The 24,294-nt window shown below is 48.7% G+C and overlaps 1 protein-coding gene across 1 annotated transcript in view; it reads right to left on the bottom strand.

Annotated features, from left to right (window-relative positions):
- The window catches only part of LOC129399630 (uncharacterized), a 44,296-nt gene extending 24,506 nt beyond the window's left edge, over window positions 1–19,790 (bottom strand). Inside the window, exons 1-2 of the mRNA XM_055120055.1 lie at window positions 19,681–19,790; window positions 7,890–8,433 (exon numbers count right to left, since the gene is read on the bottom strand). Of these exons, the coding sequence (XP_054976030.1) occupies window positions 7,890–8,433; window positions 19,681–19,754 (618 nt within the window). The 5' untranslated portion in view covers window positions 19,755–19,790. The remainder of the gene's footprint in view (window positions 1–7,889; window positions 8,434–19,680) is intronic.
- Between the last annotated feature and the right edge of the window lie 4,504 nt (window positions 19,791–24,294).

The raw sequence follows: 24,294 nt of genomic DNA on the forward strand, positions 1-24,294 counted from the left end.
AATAAAATATAGATAGAAAGAAAGGAAGAAGAAAAAGAGAAAGGGAATATAGAAATGTAGGTAGAAAGAAAGGAAAAAGAAGAAAAAGAGAAAGAAAAGGAATAAAGAAATATTGATAGAAAGAAAGGAAGAAGATGAAAAAGCAGAAAGAGAGAATAAGTAAATATAGATAGAAAGAAATGAAGGAAGGAAGAAGAAAAAGAGATAGAAAAGGAATAAACAAATATAGATAGAAAGAAAGGAGGAAACAGAAAAAGAGAAAGAAAGGGAGAAAGAAAATAAGAAGAAAGAAAGAGAAGACAAAAAGAAAGAAAGAAAGAAAGAAAGAAAGAAAGAAAAAGAAATATGGAAAGGAAGAAAGAAAGGGAAAAAAGAAAAAGAAAGAAAGTGAATAAAGAAATATAGATAGAAAAGAAGAAGAAAAGAGAGAAACAAAAGGGAATAACGTTCAACTGCTTTTGCATCCGTGCATACTAAGAAAAAATACAGGCATATAAAGAAAAGGTGACTTTGGAAGCACTAATTCAGAAATATTTTGGGCAAAAAGGATTACTGATGATAAGCCTAGTTTAGTTATGAGCTTTGAGGGTGGGACAAAACTGGAGGGTATGTTAGATTCAGGTGTTGATGTTACTGTTGTCGCCTTTCGCCATTGGTCTATGGTTTGGCAAAAGCGGTGTGTGGACGTTACTTTTTCTGGTATGGGAGTGGTCACTGATGTTCAACAGAGTGTGCAACCTCTTCATTGTAGTGATCCTGATGGAGACACGGCGGTCCTCCAGCCATCTATTGCTCCAATAGCTATCACCGTATGGGGACGAGATTTGTTGCAAAAACTTGGTGTGAAATATATGAAAGAAAAAGAGGTGTCTCAGCAATCGCCTTTTTAATTTGGGCCAATGCTCGAAGAACAGCTCTCCCAATTGTCTGAAAAAAGGTTCAGCCTGTTTGTGTTGAGCAGTAGCCCTGAACAAAAGAAAAACTTAAGGCTTGAAATGAATGAGTTACAGAACAGTTGGAATTGGGACATATTGTTTTCAGTCCCTGCAATTCACCAGTAATTGTTATCAAGAAAAACAGTACTTGTTATCAAGAAAAACTGATAATGCACTTGCCTATACCTCTTCAAAAATGCGTGATTTTTCCTGCTTATGGTATCAATCATATTAAGGGAATTCCATATAACAGTACAGGACAAGCCATTATTGAATGAGAAAATCGTTCGCTTAAAGATATGTTACTTAGACAAAAAGGGGGAATATACACAGATACTTCTAGACAGCAAATTCCAGAGCACTGTTCATCTTGAAATTTTTTGAATTGCTCTGATGAAATGATATCAGTGGAAAAACGTTGGGAAATTCAGGATAGCTCAGAAGAAATAAGTTCTAATAGAATTTAGAATGATTTAGATAAAATTAATCAGAGATGTAAAGTCCTTTACAGGGTCCCAGTCTCTGAGACTTGGATGCTAGGCCAGGTGGAAAGGTGGGGACGAGGTTTTGCTTTCAGTTCAGCAAACAGAAACCATTTTTGGTTTCCTACAAAAACACTGAAGCTTCTCAGTGAATAAGGGATAGCAAATGAAAAAACCTCGGTATGGATTCCTTCCTTAAAAATTTTTACCGTCTCAGAGAAGGGAACACCAAGTAAAATGTGGTCAGAGGTCATGCGGGGGAAGGGTGAGGCGTGCGGAATGTAGACTAGAGACTGAACACAATGGCCACTCAACACCTTTATTGCAAACCACAACACCTAATCAGAGAGAGAGAACAAAAGGGAATACCCTGCCATAGTGGCAGTGTGGGGTGGGGGGAGACGGGACTGGGGAGGGTGGGAGGGATGCTGGTTTTACTGGTGGTGGGGAATGGGCACTGGTGAAGGGATGGGTTCTCGAACTTTGTATGGGGGAAACATGAGCACAAAAATGTATAAATCTGTAGCTGTACCCTCACGGTGATTCACTAATTAAAAATAAAAAATAATTAAAAAATAAATAAATAAAAATTTTTGCCGGCTTTGTAAAAACAGAAGCGCTTCTTTTTTGACCTAATTTTAACAAGGAGGAGACAGGCTAGTTAGACTGAGAAATGGGGGATAATCCCCAATCGGCCAACAGGGAATTTTTACCCTGTGGACTGCCCTTTCTTTCTCTGTCCATCAGTTTTTCTTCCCTGGTTCTTGGAGGGTCAGATCAATTGATCAGGTATGCAAGAATGCACATGCATGTGATTTTTGTTGTATTTATGTCTGTCTATGTTGAGTGCTTTAAATGTTGAAGTCAGATTGAAATTAGAAGTGGAAATCAAATCCTTGTAACTGGGCAAACAGTCCCATCAAAAAGGTTAGTAATAAGTTCTCCAAAAATATTGATAAGTTTTGCTGTTTTTGGAGCTTATTAAGAACTGTCTCTTTCTTTCTGACTCATTTCACTCAACATGATGCTTTCCATGTTGATCCACTTATATGAAAATTTCATGACTTCATGTTTTCTCACAGCTGCATAGTATTCCATTGCGTAGATGTACCAAAGCATCATGTTGAGTGAAATGAGTCAGAAAGAAAGAGACAGACATAGAAAGATTGCACTCATATGTGGAATACAATGTAGCAGAGAGGTACAATCTAGCAATGATGCAACTTCTGGCAGAAATGTCTTTGGACTTAGTTACTAAAATACTAAAACACAGAAATCCAAAACCTCGTGGCTGCTATTGTAGCCACACGACATCATATCTCTTCATTCTCAACAATGGAAAACAAATTATCAAATGCTTCCTTTCCAGCACGTCTGACTTTGGGGGAGGGAACTACAAACAATAATAGTGATTTTTTGTTGAAATGTCGAATGTAATCAAAGTAAAGAGAAAGTAAAGTGAAATTTATGAGCTACACTGGCGGGTGGGGGGCTGGGGAGGTGGGGAGTGGGGGGTAGGTTTACTGTGGTTCTTGGTGGTGGAATATGGGCACTGGTGAAGGGATGAGTGTTTGAGCATTGTGTAACTGAGATTTAAGCCTGATAGCTTTGTAACTTTCCACATGGTGATTCAGTAAAAAATAAAAATTTTAAAAAAGTAATTGTAAAATTAGAGCGTGAAACCAAGATGAAAATTGTTAAAGATTGGTGTAAAAGATTCATGATTTGCAACATCTAAGATATAAAAACTATTGAAATTAATGAAAAAGATGTTATCCTCATGCTTTGTAAAAATGGTACAAGTTTTTGTTATGCTAGTACATTTTTCTCTCTAAATATTTATATTATAATTTTAATTTGTATCTGCATTATATTGAGTTGATAAAAAGAGAATTGAAATAATTGTATATAAAACTGGTTCAAAAGTTACTGTTTTAGTTCAAAACATAAGTTTTAATAGATAACAGGTTTATTATATAAGACTGGATAATATTCCATGCATATTTTATTGGAACATCTATGAAAGTTGAGGAGAAAGTTTCTATTTTTCTTATGAATGCCAATGATTCTTCTTGGCCATGAGAGAAGAATCTAATATTAAACGGGAGTGTTTCGGCAGTTCCTGATAGTGGAAAAACCTGGACTGTGGAGTTCATCCAGAAATGGCATGAAAGTGTTGCTTTTGTTTAGAGACTAATTGGTTTTCGCTGACAAATATCTCTGGACCAGGACTGGAACTGGATATTCCTTATTATGTGTGAACTCTGTATATGAAAACTCTATTGTAAAATGAGAAAGAATTTCTGTAGAATAAGGTTAGATTTTCTTAAAGCAGCATTGAGATATTGCTGGAAAGATTTGTGAAAATGTTTGTGGTGTTTGTTTCTGGTCATTTTAAACAAAAAAGGGGGAAAGTTGGTGTACAACATCTCACAATCTCAGGCCTAGCTAGGCTTGCATGTTCAAATTGTTTTTCTGTTACTGTTACTTTAACTGAGGATGCTTCTGGCTGTGTAACTGACTTTGATACTGTTTCCCATGAGTAAGTTAATTTGCATATTCTGCCTACGTGGCGGAATATCATTGGTTAGAACATCAAGCTAGTTAATAAGAGGGGCTGAACAGGCTGCTCTGGGCACAACACAACACCAGAGACAGTTTGTGATCCTCCATAAAGTATTTCTTTCGCGTGCATATCTCAATGCCTCAGGCTGTCTAATCAAACCTTACTGCAACAGGCATGATAATCTTACACACTGTTCACAAGAACCCAGAGCCGGTGGGTACCCACTGCAGCAATCCCACCACCAAAAATACCCCTCTACCATTGTACCCACTCCCAGCCCTGTCACACCACCCCAGCACTTCCGGTAACCACTGAGTCTTGTAGCTAAGATTGTCGGCTTTTTTGGCCAGTTCAATTTCCTTTGGTCATAGTCTACGCCTACACATGAGTGACACCATCTGGCAACTGTCTTTCACTTCCTGGCTTAATTCATTAAATCACCTGACTTTATTCATCCATGTTGTCCCAAAATACACAGCCTCAGTTCAGAATTACAGTTATATTCTCTAGGGTATGTGGAGCCCATTTTCTTTATTCACTCATCTGTGGATGGGAATTCTCATAGCAATTAGGTTCTGGTCATTATGAATATAATTCATAACCACAGCGGTACAGCATAAGTGTGAATCTTTCAGTTTATCCAATTTCAGATTCTCTCAGCTCTTAATTGAAGGATTCACGTCTTAATTTTGGAAAATAATTGAAGCTTGGGCTAGAGAGTACAGTTGGTAGGGCTTTCGCCTAGGATGAGACTGACCTGAATTTGATCCCTTGCAACCCATGAGGTACCCTAAGCCCCACCAAGACTTAATCCTGAGCACAGAGCCAGAAGAACTGGCAGATTTTCCCCTGCCCCTATCCCCCCAAATTTAATCTAACTCACTTCAAGTATGGCTGTGGCTAGAATCCAGAGGTCTTCGGCCGCAGGGAGCTCTGCTCAGGGTGGGGAGGGAAGCTGGAGCCCATCCCCTCGAAGGGGCTCCGGGGAAGACAGTCAGGCGCTCGGGCAAGACACTCTCTGTGTCGCTCTCTTCCGGAAGCTTGCTTTTAAGTCTCTAGGTGTTGGCCTTGGTGGATTCCTCTCCACATGTTCGGATGTGCCTCACACATGAAGGTACCAGCAGAGGAACCCAGATGTGTGGCACCCGGGATTGAGACCTCCAAGCCTGCTCGGAATGGGACTGGGGTGGGGACAATCTTTGCATGCACTGCAGGCCCAGTGCCCTCAGGGATCCCGTGCACCCCAGAGAGAGACCCCAAAAGCCAGAGTCAGGTGCGGCCCCCAAACAAACCAAGAAACATGCTGGAAACCAGATGCTGTGTTTCTGGACCTCTGCAGTTTACTTCCTAACAAACTTCATCAGGGCCGGAGGGAGAGTACAGTGGGTAAGGCGTTTGCCTTGTAATACATGGCCGACTCTCATTCAATCTCTGTGGTCCCCTGAGCCCTGCCAGGTGTGATCCCCGAGTGCATAACCAGGAGGAAGACTGAGCACTGCCGGGTGTGGACCAGAAACAAACAAAACCAAACACCCAACAAAATTCTCTTCTGAAAATCCTTTCCGGATGTCATTGTGTGTCCGAGTCAGCAGCTGTCCCTACTTTGGAGGTTCTCAGTAGCAGACAGTTTTGTCCCCAGAGGACATTTGGAACTGTGTGGAGACGGTAGGGTTCAGCTAGAGGGAGAGTGCAGTGTCAAGGCTAGTGTGCTCTGGAGGCTTCTAAGCATCCAGCAGTACTGGACAGCCCTCCCCACCCCAGCCAAGACCCCACTCCCACAGGCCAGCAGTGCTGTGAGAAGCCCCCTCCCTCATCACCATCCCATGACTATGGGCCTCCAGGCTCTCAAGGGGACAGTTTCCTGGAACACAGGCTCATGCAAGGACCCGCCTAATCACAAGAACCCAGAGCTGGCCTGGGTTCTGGTCCTGGATCGGTGCCAGTGTGTGGCACTTTCCACAACCTTCCCCTTCCTTGGCTGTGTTGAGGGTGCAGTCAATGGTGCCTGGGGGTCTCCTGGAGGCATGCTTAGGGGTCCCTCCCTGTGTTCTCATTTGTTTATTTGGGCCCACTCAGCAGTCTCGGGGCTTACTACTGACTCTGTGCTCAGGGAACCCACCTGACAGGGGCATGTGGGCCAGGGCCAGAACCTGGGTCAAGTGTGTGCAACGCCAAGAGCCCTATGTGAATTTTTTCTCCAGTTGATGTTCTCAAACTGGCTTTGTTCTGAGATCTGTTTCTGCAAGAAAATTCTTCTCTTTCAGATACTAACCTGCTTCTAGTCATCTCTCTCGCCCTCTTCCTTCTCGGGTTCCTTTTCTTTCTCTTGCCCTCTGCCCCTTCTCTCTTCTTCTCTCATTCTGCATCCCTTTCTATTTTCTCTCCCTCCACTTGCAGTGCATAGGCGTCCTATTCACTGTGCTCAAGGGATTATGTGCCCCTTTGGGGACTCTGAGCCCATTGCCCGAATGTGCTCCCAGAGATTAAACTGGACCCCACAGGTAAACTCTATGTCTCTGCCCTTCTTCACTCTCCCTAAAAGGAAAATTACTCAGTCCTGAATAGATTTTATCAAAAATGCTTTGATTTCTAACAAGTCTTACCATCAACCATCACTGACACCTGGTAATGATATGTTCTTAGGGATCATTGCTCACAATTACTCCATAAAGTTTTAACTGTTCAAATCAATCTTCAGGGCGCTGGAGCAATAGCACAGTGGGTAGGACATTTGCCTTGCACGCGGTTGACCCGCGTTTGATTCCCATAGGGTTCCCTGAGTGCCGACGGTGATGTCCTGAGTGCGGAGCCAGGAGTACCCCGTGTGCTTTGCCAGGTGTGAACCAAAAACAACAACGAAAAAAAACAAAAAAATCAATCTTCAATCCCCATTTTAAAGAAAATTGTTTTCTTCATTTGATGGCGGGACATGATAATCCAGAGTTTAAACCCTTCTGAGAAACACACAATCACATGGGACACCATGAGCTAGGGATGTAATGCAGTGTCAGAAGCTTGCATGCATGAGGCTCTGGGTTTGAACCCCAGGCACTGTAGAAACAAGATTTTTACAATGAGTTGAAATGTGAAAAATGGATTTAAAGCAGGGGAAGAAAAAGGTACTGAAGCTAGTACAGCAGGTTTGTGACAACTGCTGAGCCTTCCAGCAATGGATGTGGGGAGAGTTTTTCATGCTCTTCTCCCTTTGCAGATTTGGGGAAGCTTCATATGCTGGGGAAATGTTCTTAGCATGACCTATGAAACAAGGTCTGTTTTTTTCTATTGGATGGGTTGGTTAGTAGAATTGCTAAGGCATTGAGAGGAAGCTTTGCCCCCTCCCAGAAATTAATTTCCATACTTTCAGTGTACAGTTTTTATGATTTACTCAACAGTAATTACTCAATGAATTATTTTGGGAGCAGAATATTAGGGGTCACATCCGGCAGTGCTCAGGGCTACTCCTGGCACACACACTTGGGGATCGCTCCTAGTGGGGCTTGAAGGACAGAATCCAGGTCGGCCACAGGTACAACAAACACCTTAATTCTTGGACTATCTCCGCAAACCCCATCCACCAATAATTAAAACTCCAGATCCAGTAAGACCCACAGACCGCTGGACTAATTTTTTTTTAATGAACCTTTCTTGGTCCCACCCACCAGAGAAGTACCACGGGAGGAAACGGCCAGCTGCTCCCTACTCAGCACTCCCAGGGGTGGTCTCATGCTCTGGCCAGTGTGGTAGATCATCGTGGTCACCCTCCCCAGAAGGTCCAGGCACCTTACAGTGCCACCAGTCACTTCACAGTTCTCTGGGGAAAGGCTGCAAGTGATTCCCTCAGGGGAGTTTGTGGAAAAGGGAAAATAAACCACTCAGGAACATTATGGTGGCTCCCAGGGATGCTACCAAAGGCGCAGTGCCAAATTCCTGTGAGTCGGGCCTGGAGGGCATTGAAAACGACGGTGGGAAGTCAATGCCCTGCTCGTTGCTTACGGCTTGGTACGTGTAGATGACAGTCAGGACAACACAGATGCTCGCAACGGTGCACAGAAACCCGGACATCAGAAAATAATCCTTCGTCTTGGACGTCTTCGCCATGAACACATTCCGGAGAGCCATGATGAGGGCGACCTTTCCCAGGTACCCCAGAATAACGCCGAGGAGCAGGAGGTACTGGACTCTCTGAAGTGAAGGAGGGAGGTAACTGTCGAAGAACGGATAGCTGTGGCAGAAAGGTGCGATGCGGGTGCGCGGCACTTGGTAGATGCAGACTTTCCATATGCCCACGAGGGCCAGGCCTTGGGGACTGCTCATGTGCCATATCCGCCACTCGGCGAAGCCCATGGCTGCGGTGCACATGATCAAGCCAACAGTGAGCAGAGCAAAGCTTGCCACATGCAGGTTGCTGTGGTGGACCCGCGTGTTCCACAGTCCGGGAGTCTTCCACGGCCTGCAAGAGAGAGAGAGAGAGAGAGTTCCACACCAAGTAAAGGTGTTTGGAGGAGCCGCTTGGGACGGGAGATGCGTGCCGAAAGTAGACTATAGATCAAACACAATGGCCACTCAATGCCTCTATTGCAAACCACAACACCCCAAAGGAAAGAGAGTAAAAGGGAATGCCCTGCCTCAGAGGCGGGGTTGGGTGGGGGGAGGTCGGGGTGGGGGTGGTAGGAGGGATGCTGGGACCATTGGTGGTGGAGAATGGGCACTGGTGGAGGGGTGGCTACTCGATCATTGTATGACTAAAACACAAACATGAAAGTTGTAACTATGTAAGTACCTCATGATGATTCACTATTAAAAAAATATTTTTAAAAAAAATTTCTTCTGTGCAAACTTTTTAAATTTTTTAGTAGCAGATCAGTGTCTGAGTTTTTAAATTAACTTTTTGATTAAGGCATTGTTTCTTGCAATTGCATGGTATTCCATTGTCTATATACCGCTCCTTCAGAATCCACTTATCTGCTGTTGGACACTGGCTGATTCTATATCCTAACTCTTGTGTAATTGCTGCCATCAATGGTGTTGTGCATATAAGAGAGAGAGAGAGAGAGAGAGAGACAGAGACAGAGAGACAGAGAGAGAGAGAGAGTTCAGGCACAGGGTTGGGGCGAGGCCAGATTGGGTGTGGAACATCCAAGTCATGGGCCTGCAGAGACCGCTGGACCCTCACCCTCTGTCTCGGGCATCTCACCCCAACAACATGCCAAGAGCCAGGGACAACACTTGCCCCCAACCTCCACCCGCACCGACCCTCCACACAGTGGGCTGCACTTCAGGGCACTGGGCCAAAGGCACCATATCAGTGTCCTCACGAGGCCAAATGCTGAAAAGCAACTTGGCGGCCTCTGTGTAATACTAAAACTGTTGGCATGGACACCACGTCCACTGTACCTGAGACACAGAGCTCCTTCCCCTTCATTCCAATCTTCTTCCTTCTTTCTCCTTTCATTCTTTCCTTCCTTCCTCCCTCCTCTCCTCCCTCGTTCCTTCCTTCTTTCCTTCCTTTCTCCCTTCCTTTTACCCTTCTTTCCTTCCTTCCTTCCTTCCTTCCTTCCTTCCTTCCTTCCTTCCTTCCTTCCTTCCTTCCTTCCTCACTTTCTCCCTTCCTTCATCCTTCCTTTCTTCCTTCCTTTCTCTCTTCCTTCCATCCTTCCTTCCTTCCTTCCTCTTCCCCTTCCTCCATTTCTCCATTCCTTCCATCCTTCCTTCCTTCCTCCCTTCCTCCCTCCCTTCTTCCTCCCTCTCTTCCTTCCTTTCTTCCTTCCTCCTTTTCTCCCTTCCTTCATCCCTCCCTCCCTCCCTTCCTTCCTCCCTCCCTCCCTCCCTCCCTCCCTCCCTTCCTTCCTTCCTTCCTTCCTTCCTTCCTTCCTTCCTTCCTTCCTTCCTTCCTTCCTTCCTTCCTTCCTTCCTTCCTTCCTTCCTTCCTTCCTTCCTCCCTCCCTCCCTTCCTTCCTTCCTTCCATCCTTCCTTCCTTCCTCCCTTCCTCCCTCCCTTCTTCCTCCCTCTCTTCCTTCCTTTCTTCCTTCCTCCTTTTCTCCCTTCCTTCATCCCTCCCTCCCTCCCTTCCTTCCTCCCTCCCTCCCTCCCTCCCTCCCTTCCTTCCTTCCTTCCTTCCTTCCTTCCTTCCTTCCTTCCTTCCTTCCTTCCTTCCTTCCTTCCTTCCTTCCTTCCTTCCTTCCTTCCTTCCTTCCTTCCTTCCTTCCTTCCTTCTTCCCCTTTCTTTCTTCTCTCTTCGTACTTCATCTTTCTTTCTTCCCTTTCTCGCTACCCCTTCCTTCCTTTTTGTTTCCTTTCTTCCTTGTTCCTTGCTTTCTCTTTCTTCCAACCTCCTTTTTTTCTTCCTCCCTTTCTTCCTTCCTACCCCTTCCTTCTTCCTGTCCCTTCCTCCCTGCCTTCTTCCTTTGTTCTTTCTTCCTCCCCCTTCCTTCTCTTTGCCTTCCTCCTTCCCCCTCCTTCTTTCGTTCTGCCTTCCTCCTTCTTTATTCCTTCCTTCCTCCTTCCCCTTCCATCTTTCCTTTTCCTTCCTTCCTAGCCACATCCAGCAATGCAAAGGGATCACTTCTGGTGGAGCTCAGGGGCCCCTATAGGGTGCCAGAGATTCAATCTGGGTTGGCTGAGTGAGGACAACAGGAGCTGCCTATGCTAGACTGCCACTCTGACCCCGAGGTATTTTTCATGACCTTACAGGAAGCGCTGCTGTTCTTACTGTGGCCAGCCACATACACATACCCAGTACAACCTGAGTGCTGGGTCTCAGGCCAAGCAAAAGACCATGCAGCCACGATGAGAGAGGAAAGGGTGAGAAAGGAGTGAGAAAGAGAGAGAGATAACTCTCTGAGCTAGAACCCAGGCTCTGCAGCCTGCAGACTCAGTATAAGAAATAAACGTACCACCCATGCCCCACCTTTCCAGAAGCCCCAGCAGTCAGGCCGTCCTCTCACGTGCCACCATGCTGACCCACTCACCAGCCCCACTCTTCAGCGTTACTAAATCTCCAGGGAGATGTATGCCAAGCAGGTGAATTCACGGGCATACCAGTTCTGTTTCCTGCCCCATTTCCCACCCACCGCCCACTGAAAACTTGTGGGTACTCTCAGGACTGGGGCTGGCCGAGTCCTGTCCCTGTCTGGACACTTTCGCATGACCCGCTAGCCACACTTGCACCCCACAGCTGCCACCACGCCAAAGGACCTCACTCCATGGCTCCACTAAGGATCTCTGCAGACTCATCCCAGTTCTACATATTTTGAAATATCTGGACACTTTCAAATTGCACAGGACTGAAATTCCAGTAGGAGCTCACCACAGTAGATAGGAAGGTAACCTGGATGTCAAGAAAACTCAACAAATGAAACCAATAACACAAAAGGCTCAAATGCTGATGAAAAGCGTAGTAAATCCTCAGATAAAGACCCTGAGCTAAGATAGAAAAATTTTACCCACTGTGCTATTGCTCCAGCCCCCGAACATAGAGGGCTCTTACCCTCTTCCCATCCCACTGCCCTGGCACTCTGACCTCTCCGTACATCACGTGGACAGAGGAAGTCCCCTCCACCCAGCTCTCCTACCCAGCACGTGCCCCTACTGTCCCATAATGCTGATGCTGGCCTCTTCAGTCATCCAGGTGTGTCAAGGGTTCCTACCCTCTTCCTGCCCAGTGTCCCCTGCCTCATGACCACTCCCTGGGTCCTCTGGACCAAGGAAGACCCCTGGTTAGTCAACCCAAATCTGATCAGACTCAGACTACAATTTCCCCCTTCCAACCAACTTGAAAAACAACTGGAAGACAGTTTTACCCTTTGAACTTCACCAACTCCAAGGGTTGTCTGTTTTGACATTTGGCCTCAAATGCGTCCATAATAACCCTCTATACAAATGAGATTGCTTATTCACTCTCATGACCACTGAAATAGCATCTTAAGGGCACAGAAACTTTTTAAAAAATTTTTAAAATGTTTACAGGAATCACTGTGAGGTACATTTAGAGACGTACAAACTTTCGTGCTTATGTTTCAGTCATACAATGATCGAGTGCCCATCCTTCCAACAGTGCCCATTTTCTACCACCAATGGTCCTAGCATCCCTCCCACAAACCCAACACCTTCCCCCACCCCACCCCGCCTCTGTGGCAGGGCATTCCCTTTTGCTCTCTCTCCTCTTTGGTGTGTTGTGGTTTGCAATATAGGAATTGCAAAAACAACTTGATTCCTTCCACACACACATTCACAAAAGTGGCAATACAGTCCTATCTATCATTAATCTCTCTCGATATCCATGGAATAAACTTCCCTATAATGAGTCATAGAGTAGTTGGATGGATCAGAAAAGAAAATGCATTCACTTGTTTCCTACAGGAAACACCTAAAAACACAGGATAAATACAGATTTAGAGTGAAAGGATGAAAAACAATCATAAAAGTCCATTGGAAGTGGGGGACAGAAAAAGCTGGTTCAACCATACTTCTATCAGACCTAATTCCATTCAATATAAAGGAAGTACTCAGAGACAGTGGTGGACGCTACTTATTGTTAAGGGGACAAAAGACCAAAATAATACTGTCATCAACATTTATGTACCAAATGAAGGCCCAGGAAGGCTCACAAACCTAAAGAAACACATTGACAGAAACACAGGAGTGGTGGGAGAGATCAGCACTCCACTTTCACCCTACACAGATCATCTAGTTGGAATATTAGTAAAGAGACCAGAGATTTAGATAAGGGGCTAAAAGAACTGTTGGACATATACAGGGCTCTTAATCCCCGAAACAGAATACACATTCTTCTCTTGTGTCCATAGATCATCCTCCAGGATAGATTCCCTGTTAGTGCAAAACTCAGACATACATAGATTTACAAATATAGAAATTCTTTGTGGGTGAGATGCTTCGATTTTTATTCTTGGATTGAATATGAAGGCAAAAGCATAAGGAAAGCAAATATGATTTTTGATAATTGGGTTTTAAAAAGGTAGACATTATTACTCTCTCAATTAAAATCCAATCACCTTAAACTAACTCAGCACAAAGGAATCCTACTCAAAACATAATATCTAATGACATGAAATTGTTACTTTCTTACCCCACCAGGACACGGTTATAAACAGGAAATTTTTTTCAATGGAAGGTTAATTATTATTTTATTTATTTATTTAATATTTATTTTATTGAATCACCGTGAAAAAAGTTACAAAGCTTTCAGGTTTAAGTCTCAGTCATATAATGATCAAACCCCCATCCCTTCACCATTGCACATGTTCCACCACCAAGAACCCCGATACACCCCTCTTCCTACATCCCCCGACCTGAGTGGCTAATGATATTCACTTTACTCTCCCTATACTTTGAGTACATTCAGTATTTCAACAGAGGACTCACTATTATTATTTAGAATTTTCCCTCAAAATCAAACCTGCTGGAAAGGCATAGTTTGATGATTTTGTTTTTCGTTGCTGAGAGTGAAGAGTATATGAGCTTGCACGGCTGCAAGAGCAGCCACACGGTTTTGGATTTCTGATATTTTAGTAATTAAGTCCAGAGAGATTTCTGCCAGAATTCACCAAAAGACAAGGCCGAGAGAGAAAAACCTTACCCCTCCCCGGGTGACCCGGGGTTGTAGCTCAGTTCACAGTCTAGATGCATTTCTGCAAGAAACCGCTGGGTGCCAAAAGTGATTAGTAGCCCTCGAGGATCATAGTCTTTAAGGAGCCTACGAATATAGAAATTTTACAGAGTACTTTCTCAGACCATAATGCCATGTAGTAGAAATAAACCACAGAAGATGGGGAAAACTTCCAACACTTGGAAGCTGAACAAAACACTGCTAAACAATCATTCAATCAAACAAGAAATCAAGGAAGAATACAAACTTTTCCTGACATTGTCATTATATTTTGACAATGAAGACACAAGCTACCAGAATCTATGGGTTACAGCAAAAGCTGCAATACAAAATACATAGCAATGCAGGCCTTATGTTAAGAAAGAAGAAAAAAGCCCAAATCAACAAACTAAATACAAACCTCAAAAGATCTTTCTCTTTTTTTTGGTAAAAAAACGGACTTTTGAAAATTCAAAATATAATGACAGTTCTCTATGAACAACTTTAGAGCTGGAGAATCTTAAGAAATGGATAGATTTTTAGAGTCACATATTCTCCCAAAGTTGAATGAAGAGGAAGTAGAAAGCCTAAACAGGCCAATCCCAAGTAAAGAAATTAAAGCAGTAATTAAGAATCTCCCCAAAAACAAAAGTCCTGGTCCAGACAGTTTCACTGGTGACTTCACTGCCTAGACTTTCTAAGGTCTTCAAAACATCCTTCCTAACACCTACTATCTTGCTAACATAACACAAACACCCAAAGGAAACAGACACTTCCAGAAAAGACAATTTCAAACCAATCTCCCTGATGAACATCCATGCAAAAATCTTGAAAATATAGCCAAGCAAATCCAACAATATATTGTAAAATATTATCCACCCTGATCAAGTGTGATTCATACCTGGGATGCAAGGGTGGTTCATCATATGCAAATCAGTGGACACAATACACCACATCAATAAAAGAAAGAGCCTGATCAAATCAACTGATGGAGAGAAAGCTTTTGATGATATCCAACATTCATTCATGATGCAAACAAACAAACAAACAAACAGCTCGACAAAATAAGGGTGGAAGATACTGGCCATCACTAGTACCTTCCCCCAGGTAGTAATGGCCAGTACCTTTTGCGGTTATGACACAGTTTGTTCCATGACCGGGCTCTTAACTTATTATACTTCTCATGGTGCTTAGCTTGTCCCTTTTTGATACCACAATGACATATGGCTTCCCCTGGGGACATCCAATCCCGCTGGGATTAAGAAAGACTAAACTGGCCTACTATACTGTAGTCTGGGGAATGTAGCCAGACGTCCCCAGGAAGAGCCACTTTTGAAGCTCAATATATCTCTTACTGTGTTCATACAAAATGACTAGAAATATTCTAAGAAGTCAATGTAATGATTTTTTATTTGAATGAAAGACTAGCTAAGGAAAGGAGAAAGCAATATGCCCTTAGATAGAATCCTTGAGCGGATCTCCTGGGAATCTAGAGTATGAACTCCCGGGTGAGATTTTGTTCTTGAGTTAGTCTCCTAGAAGAACTTCCCCTGAAGGAGGGGCTTTACATCTGTTTATTGTTACGATGATGTCCAACCCAAATTCTGTGTACTCCCACCCTTCACTGTTTCTACACAGCTATGTTGGAGCACTGTAGTCCCGTTTTTCACCAATTTGCTCTAGCAGGCACCAGTAACGTCTCCTTTGTGAGACTTGTGGTTACCAGTTTTGGCATATGGAATATGCCACGGGTAGCTTGCCAGGCTCCGCCGTACGGACAGTATACTCTCGGTAGCTTGCTGGGCTCTCCGAGAGGGGCAGAAGAATCAAACCCGGGTCGGTCTCATGCAAGGCAAATGCCCTACCAGCTGTGCTATCGCTCCAGTATGCTATGCTATGTCATAGCTAAGTCGTGCTATGCATAGTCACAGCTATGCTAAGAGAGAAATAAAGGATCGCTGATTACCAAACAAACAAACAAACAAAAAATAGTAGGAACAATCTATGCTGGTGGGGATGTGGTGGGAAAAGAGCTCTCCTCCACAGCTGGTGGGACTGTTGTCTGGTCCAACCCCTGTAAAGACAGTGTGAAGGGTTCTCAGTAAACTTAGAATTAAGCTGACATATGACCAGCAATACGGCTTTGGGACATCTACCCCAGGGCATAGAAACACTCTCTCAAAAGGACATATGGGGGCTGGAGCAATAGCACAGCGGGTAGGCGTTTGCCTTGCACATGGCCAACCTGGGTTTGAATCCCAGCATCCTATATGGTTCCTAAGCACCGCCAGCAGTCATTCCTGAGTGCAGAGCCAGGAGTAACCCCTGTGCAACAACGGGTATGACCCAAAAAGAAAAAAAAAAGAGGACATATGCACACCAGTACATTATCTAAGATATGGAATCAGTCTAGGTGTCCAGTAACAGATGAATGAATCTAAAGATGTGCTCTATAGACACCATGGAGTACTACGCAGCTGCAAGGAACAATGAACTCAGGCAATTTGCTGCAACCTGGTTGGAACTGGAAGATCTCATGTTGAGTGACGTCAGCCAGAAGAAGCCAGACACAGGTGACCTCACTTCTCTGTGGTATAAAGAACCACTGGGTGACAGAATGCAATGCAGTCAAGAGTGGGGGGATGCCTACGTCACCCTGATTCCAGAGCACAAGGAGGAAAAGGGCAGGGAAGGAAAGAAATCCAGAGGGGGAAGGAATAAACGAGAAAGTTAGTCCTGGGGAACAGGGCTGAGGGCTTCGGTGATCCTGGTGACAGGGGTGAGGGGTACAGCCACACGGCCAAACCTCAGACTCAGCAACACTGAACACAAGAGATCTAAGCTGCAACCACTGAACTTTGTCACGGGCCTGTCAAGGTGGCGGGCAGGGTGGGGAGGCAGGGGCGGATGGAGCACTGGTGGAGGGAAGTTTGAGACTGCTGGTGGGATTGGTGTTGGAATAGGGATTGGTGTTGCTTAGGAAGGGGAGCTGGGGACATTGGTGGTGAGAAATGTACCCTGGCGAAGGGACAGTGTTGGAACTTTATAGGGCAGAAACCTGACCATGAACTTTGTTTTCATTGAATCCCCCTGAGATATAGTTACCAAACTTTCATGATTGAGTTCAGTCATACAAAGATCGAACACCATCTCTCTACCAGTGTACTTTTTCCACCACCAACATTCTCAGTACCCCTCCCGCCAGCCCCATCCCACCCCCCACCGCACCCCCTGCCTCTATGACAATTTCTTTCTTACTATCTCTCTACCTTGAGGAATTGTTGATTTTGTGGCCTGCCACTTTACTATACAAACCAATTGTGTCTAGGAGCTGCTTTTTTGTAGTCTTTAGGATTTTCTAAGTAGAATATCATGTCATCTGCAAAGAGTGATAGCTTGACCTCTTCCTTTCCCATCTGGGTGCCCTTGATATCTTTTCCTTGCCTAACTGCTATGGCAAGAACTTCCAGTGCTAGACTGAATAGGAGTGTCGAGAGTGGGCATCCTTGTCTTGTCCCTTAGAGGAAGGCTTTTATTTTCTTCCCATGGAGAATAATACTGTGACTCAAGAGGAAAGCTTTTGACTATACTGGCTAATGGAGCCCTAGATGGCTTTAACTAAATGAGAGAGCTCCTTCAATTCCCATTTTATTGATAGTTTTTATCATGAACGGATGCTGGATCTTGTCAAATGCTCGGTCCCTGCATGTATTGATATCATCATATGGCCTTTTTCTTTTCTTTTATTGATACTTTGTATTATGCTGATTGACTTGTGAGTGTTAGACCATCCTTGCATCTCCAATATGAATCCTACTTGGTCATAGACTATGAGATTTCTGATGAATCATTGGATTCTGTGTGCTAGGATTTTGTTAAAGTACTTTGCACCTGTCATAAACAACTTTGTTTATGACAAAGTCGTCATAAAAAACTGATTTAATTTAAGAAACAAATAAAAATTTAGCGTCAAGCAAATAAGTATTTTATGAGTAAAGCCAAGTATCAGTAAGTGTGTAAATCAAGGTTCTTTCTATTTAAATTCTTTTAAAAATTCGGTCAAAGTACGGTTGGCCTTGCCTGTGACCAGTCCAGGTTCGATCCCCAGCACCATACGGTCCCCCAAGCCCCACCAGGAGGGATCCCTGGGCACTGAGCCAGGAGTAAGCCCTGGGCACTGCAGGGTGTGGCCCCCAAACAAACGGACGAAAACCCCAAATGTTACAAACCCGTACAATAATCTTGCAGCGGTCATTAGGACACTTTCCAGCCTCCCAGTGTCTCTCCAAACACCTGGGTTCAATGTTCATGTGAAGGACCACATGTGCAGAGCAGAATTCTCTGGGACACAATAGAAGCCCTCAGGGTAGGCTACTTTCTGGGTTCAGGGATGGGAGGATGCTCCTCGCTCCTGAAGGTGTAGTTTGCCCACGGCCCACAAGGTGGCAACATCAGGCCGCTCCTGGGTTCTGGGCAGGCTGGGGAAATGGGTCCTGGCAGTCCCAGAAAACAGATGCAAGACAGGAGTCTGGCCCCACTGGGCTTCACCCCCTCCCTCCCCTTCGCTGCTCGCCACCTTCCAGTGTGCTGAGAGCACGAGCAGGCTGTTGGGCGCAGGCAGTCGTGCCGAGAAGCCCTCAGCTGGGTGGGGTTCGGGGCACACTGGCCCCGAACCCCACCACTAAGGTCAAAGGAACTGGCCACTCAGCCCAGAGCAATTGGGGGATGTGACTGGGGACACGGGTGATACCAACTCCACCCCTGTGTGACCCCTTGCTGCCCGCGATGGGGGCTTGGGTGTCTTCTCTCTCACTCCACCTGCCCGACATGACCGTGGCAGTGGGTAGGGACCACATAACAGCCATCCAACCTGCACCCCCCCGTGCTGGGGGGAGAGAGTGTCAGCTGTGAGCTGTGCTGGGCAACAGTGCCGAAACACACACACATACACACACACACACACACACACGGACGCACACAGCATAAATACACGGATAACACACACAAACATACACAAACACCCAGACACAGATACACATAGGCAAATACACGGACGCAGACACACACGGACACAGACACAAACACATAAAAACATGGACACAGACACACAGAAGCACACTCAAATACAGATGCACACACACAAGCATGCACACACACTAATGCACAGATACAAAGGCACACGCACAGACGCACAAACAAGAAAACAGGCACACATGGATACACACACATGGACACACACACAAAGACAGATACACACGGATGCACACACACAAATGCACACAGACACAGAGAGAGACACACACACAGAAACACATGAACGCACACAAACAAACGCACACAGACACAGACACAGAGAGACACAGATGAACACACACAAAGGCACACAGACACAGACACACAGATACACACAGATGGACATAAATGCACAGAGACACAGACACAGATGTACACACACAGACACAGATGAACACATACAAACAAACGCACACAGACACAGAGACACAGATGCACACACACATGCACACAGACACACATGCACACAAAACACGCGAAACCATCTCCCCTCCCGGGGCACTGCCCAGGGCAGCTACCGCACCAGCACTCACGCCAGCACCAGCGGCTTCTCCCCAGGTGGGGCCATGAACAAGGGCCTTGGGGCTGTGGCAAGAATGGGATTTTCCGGGCCCTCCTGTTCCGGGGGCAATGGTGGGGGCTCTCAAAGGACAGGCAGTCCGGATGAAGTGGGCCAGGCTGGGCTCTTCCTGACGGTGTGTTGGGGGAAGTGAAGTCACACACAGACAGCAGACATGGCGGAGTGCTGTGAGTGGGAGGGCTGCAGTGGGCAAGAGAAGGGGGGCATAAATGGGACGGGGGACGCGGGTTGGCTGGGCACCGAGGTCAGCAGCTGCTAGTTCCAGTCAGCTCGGCGGGGAAACGGTCAACTCTGTCTTGGGGGCTGGAGGTGAGGGTCCCGCCCCCAGTCCCTGTCTGCCAGCTGCCCCTTGCCCAGGCCTCATGAGCACCCCGGGATCTGGGGACCCCCGGGGAGGAAGCTGAGAGCCTGGTTCGCTGGGCAGCCGCGCCCCACTCACCTCTTCCTCAGGGCCGTCTCCATGGTGCTCAGCGCCCTGCGCCGGGCCGAGTCCGACCTCTTCCTGGACTTCATGCCGAGTCTGGCCTGAGTATAACGCTCTGCTCTGCCCATTTTGCCGCCTTCGCCTGCGAGGACTGCAGGATTCCGTTGCTAGGCGGGGCGCCTCAGAACCCTGCCGACCTGTCACAGGCTCCCCGGGGCGGGGGAAGGGGGGGCATGCAGGAGTTCCAGGCATCAGCTGGATTCTGAGGGGAAGCGTACACAGGCTGAAGCAACCCCGGGTGCCGTCCAGACTCACACAAACCCACTCTCTGGGAGCAGCCCCCGCTACCCACCCTCCCCCAGGGCCGCCTGAGCATGCCCGCCTCTGGCACACGGAGACAGCAGCAGGACCGCCCAGGGCCAGCGCACCTCGCCATGTCCTAGCTCTGCACCGGGGCAAACAGGAGCAACACCGGGGCTGAGCCGCGCTGCTCTGCTGCCCTTCCCCAGCCCGTTTCCCTCTTGACCGGGTGTTCGGGGCCACACCCGCTGACGCTCTGGTTGGGTCAGGAACCACTCCTGGCCATGCCTGGAGAACCATATTGGATGCCAGGGATGGAACCCAGCTGGGCCGTGGGCAAGGCCAGCGCCCTCCCCGTTGCGTGCTCTCTCTGTTCCCTCCACCACCAGCCTGAACCTGCCTCTCAGCCGCCCCGCACTGCTCCTGGGCACAGTCCCGGGCCCTGCCTTGGAGAAACCCACCAAGGCCAGACACAGACAAGGCCCCTGGCCTGCAGCTACGACATGCGCACCTTGGACACACACTGGGACTGTGCAGGGGCCCGGGGCCATCTCAGCATCACGCACCCCCTTTAGTTCCTCGACCCACGATGACGTCAGGCAGACGATGCTGCCCCAGCGCGGGCTCTGCCTCCTCGGGAGAAACGCAGTCGAGGCTCCGAGGACAGTGCTCGGTGACGCACTGTCGGCCTGGCAGGCTGGACTCTTGTTAGATGCCCAGGGCCACCACCGTCGCCGCCCCCAAGTGACACCAGCGTGGGGCTCGCTGCTCAGGGCTGGCCCCCACACCCACCTCACCATGCCTGTGTGTCAGCCACCAGCTGTCCCAGGGAGCGCCAGCAGAGAGGCCGGGGGCACTGCAGTCAGCTTCGTGGGCCCAGTGCCGGGACTCCCGTTTCATCCACTTGCTGCCCTGGAATTCCACCCGGGGCCATCCACTGCTTGTCCCACCCAGTCCATCTCTCACGTGCAGGTGCCTCTCTGCACCCCAGCACAGCTTGTCAGGGGCACTGTTGCTGCTGGGTGCAAATGTGCATCCTGGCCCAAGCTGTGCCTGTGCCTCTGCACAAGGGCCCAATCTCCCTGGCTGTTAAAATCTGTCATGCTGCGGCCGGAGGGGTGGGGAGGGCAGGACGTGCTTTGCGTGCAGGTAGTCCAGTTGGAATTCCAGCAGTGATTGGTCCCTCCCCCCAAAGCTCCACCAGGAGTGGCCTCCGACACTGAGCGGGCGCATTGGCCCAGGGGTCCCCTAGCGATGATGCCAAACCACAAAACAAAATGTCAGGTTAGGGGCCAGAGCGACAGCACAGCAGGGAAGGCACGCAGGCTGTGCACACAGCCAGCCTGGGCTCAGTCCCTGGCAGACCCCTCGAGTCCCCCCAGCCCATGAGGACTGATCCCGAGCACGGAGCTGTGAGCAAGCGCTGAGCACTGCCAGGCAGAGCCCCCACCCCAATCAAAACGTTGTCAGTCAGGGATGTGCCCCCTGTCCCACGCACACCCACTCAGCTTCGGTGTGTGGTGGTCATGGTAACCAGTCGCCCTCACACCTGGCTGTGGAGCTCACACAGGGAGCTGCGGGGACCGGCTCTCGGGGCACCGGGACATACCCTGCTCTGCAGATGTCACCAGCGGACGCTGGGCTGCTCACGTATCTCCGGCTACACCGTGGCCTCCGCCCCAAGAGTGAGGGAGCAGGGACGGGGGAGCTCACGCACAGACAGGCAGAGCCAGGGCACAGAGATCCTGTGCACACTGGGAGTCTAGAAGCCACACAGCTGCCCACCCTGCCCCAGGCCTTTGTGGGGGTGGCGGGTGAATGCCCCACAGCTCTGGGCTTCTCCCGGTTACCCTCTCTACTATCGCTTCAGTGCCACGATTTTTATTGAAAGTGATAGGGATAAATAACCAAGCCACACAGTCAACAACACCCAGAGACCCAAACTTCAACAACCCAACTTATAAAGGTGCTTACCAAGAGGGCAGGTGGGATGGGGGGTGGGGGGCGAAGACATGGGCCTTGCAGGGATCTGATCCCCAGCTTCCCACGGGGTCCCTAATTACCGCCAGGAGTAATTCCTGAGTCCAGAGCCAGCAGTAACCCCTGAGCTTCACTGGGTATCAACAGCACAACTCCAAAACAAAAAAAAAAAACAGATACAAAACTAAAAAAAGAAAATCAAAACCTGGGAGAGAGGGAGCGCAGACAGGAGAAGGAAACAGCCTGACAGGGGGGTGAGGCAGGGAGCACAGGGCAGCTGTGCTTTTGTAAGACCATCCCAGAACACCGTGGGTGAATGTTCTCGAGAGACAGAGGAGAGTGGACAGGAACGGACACAGATTCTAATCTTCACATTTCAGAGATTGGGGCCAGGCATGAGAAGTGTGCCACTGTCCCACAGGGCAGGATCATCACAGATCAACATGTTTCTCGGACGTCACAATCAGGAGCACAGCTCTGGGGCTTCTTGAGTGTGACATGACTGGTCTCAGGAACAGGTCACAGCCTCGGGTCTTGGTTGGTGGTGGTGAGGGAGGGCTGCGGGAACGGTGCTTATTGCCTAGTGAGTCCACAGAGTGCACCAATGGCCTTTAAGTCACTGGTGTGTGGCTGGCCTTGGCCCGGGGTCCCTGCCAGAGAGGGGGCCTGTGCCCAGCTTTGTGGGTCAGGGCGAGGGAAGGTTCACCCTAACAGACCCCGCAATCAATCATGCCTCAACGCATCCCTCCTGGCCTTGAGCCTAGAGGCCAGCGGCCACCACAGGGGCCTCTGCACCCAGAGGAAACTGGCCCCTGGGGCTGTGCAGGAGCCCGGTGGCTGGACCCCCTTTCCCGAGCTTTCTGCTACACAGAGGCGCCCAGGGACGAAGGGTATAAGCGCTTTCCCCCCGCCGGGCAAGCAGACGGTCTTGCTGCATCATGGGCGCAGCAGAACCCCTGTGGGTGACGCAGTGGTCTACCTGCTGGAGAAACCCACGAGAACCGCGTCAAGTGGGGCCTTAGTGTCACAGGGCCATGCTGTACAGTGGGCATGTCTTCCCCGGCCCCTCTCGCCAACCACCGCCAAAGCACCCTGCGGGGGACTCCGCAGTGACGTGCAGAGCAGAGGATTCTGACCAGCCCGTCCCACCGGCAGACCGAGTGTCTGGGGGCGAAGGGAGGGAAAGGAAAAGCACCCCAGGAAACGCCCGGCTGGGCTCTGGAAACAGGCGCTCAAAGACGGGGTTCCTGGGCGTCAGAGTCCGTCGGGGAGAGGCTGCTGGCCCCGTGGGCAGCTGGATTTGGGCATGCATGGCGGGCGAGGGGCAGGCGCGGCTTCCTGCCCGTCACTTGCCTCGCTCGGGCGGCAGGCTGTCCAGCAGGCACTTGAGCTGCTCCTCGCCCAGGTGGATCTTGTCGTCCAGCTCCCGCTGCTCGATGAGCAGCGCCGACCGCATCTTCACAAAGTGCTCGCAGTCGGCCAGGCCGTCGGCGCCCAGGTAGCCGGCCAGGATGTGGAAGACGGTGCGCTCCCGGCGGTCCAGGTTCTCCTTCAGCTCCTTGGCGTCCCGGTGCTGCTGCGTGAGGACCCGCTGCTTCTCCCGCAGGGAGTGCTGTGTGAGCCCAAGGGAGGCCGCTGAGCGCCCAGGGCCTCGCGCATGACCCGCTGCCACAGGCCAGGACCCGCGCGGAGGGGCGGGCGGGGGCTGATTCCCGGGTCTGAGTTGCCGCCTCTCCTCCATGGCCGGGGGCGCAAAGCGACACCTACCAATGTCTAAACTATTCTTTGCGGCAACGCCCGGCAGTGCTCAGGGCCGAGTCCTGGCTGGTGCTGGGGGATCACTCCTGGAGGGGCTCGGGGGACCACCAAGGACGCCAGGGATGGAACCCGGGTTGGGCTCATGTCAGCCAGTGGTTTGAATGGGTGAGTTCCACATAGAATGGGAACATGCATCCTATGTGTATGTCTGTTTGACTTGGGGGTCCACACTCGCAGGTGCTCAATCTTCCTCCTCATTCTGCACTCAGGGCTCACTCCCGGTTGGACTGAGAACCCTGTGCAGTGCTGGAAGTACCTTCCCCGGTATAAATTCTTTCCAGGTCCAACACGTTTCCTTTCCCCCCAGTCCCTGGCCTTCCCTTCCTTGTTGCCGTGCCGGGGGCTGGCTCACACACGTGTGCTGGGAGCTGTACACTTGCTGTGGGGCCAGGGATGACAGCAGCAGAGGCAGCAGGAGTGCAGCTGTGCCAGCTATCGGAAGAGTGGCTGCATCATGCGTGATTCCAATACCACATGCTTCAGGCTTGCCCAGGAAAAGCCTCAACGCTTCAGACAGGAGAGATTTACCAC

This window comes from Sorex araneus, chromosome X (assembly GCF_027595985.1).
Source record: "Sorex araneus isolate mSorAra2 chromosome X, mSorAra2.pri, whole genome shotgun sequence".
NCBI classification, from domain to species: Eukaryota; Metazoa; Chordata; class Mammalia; order Eulipotyphla; family Soricidae; genus Sorex; species Sorex araneus.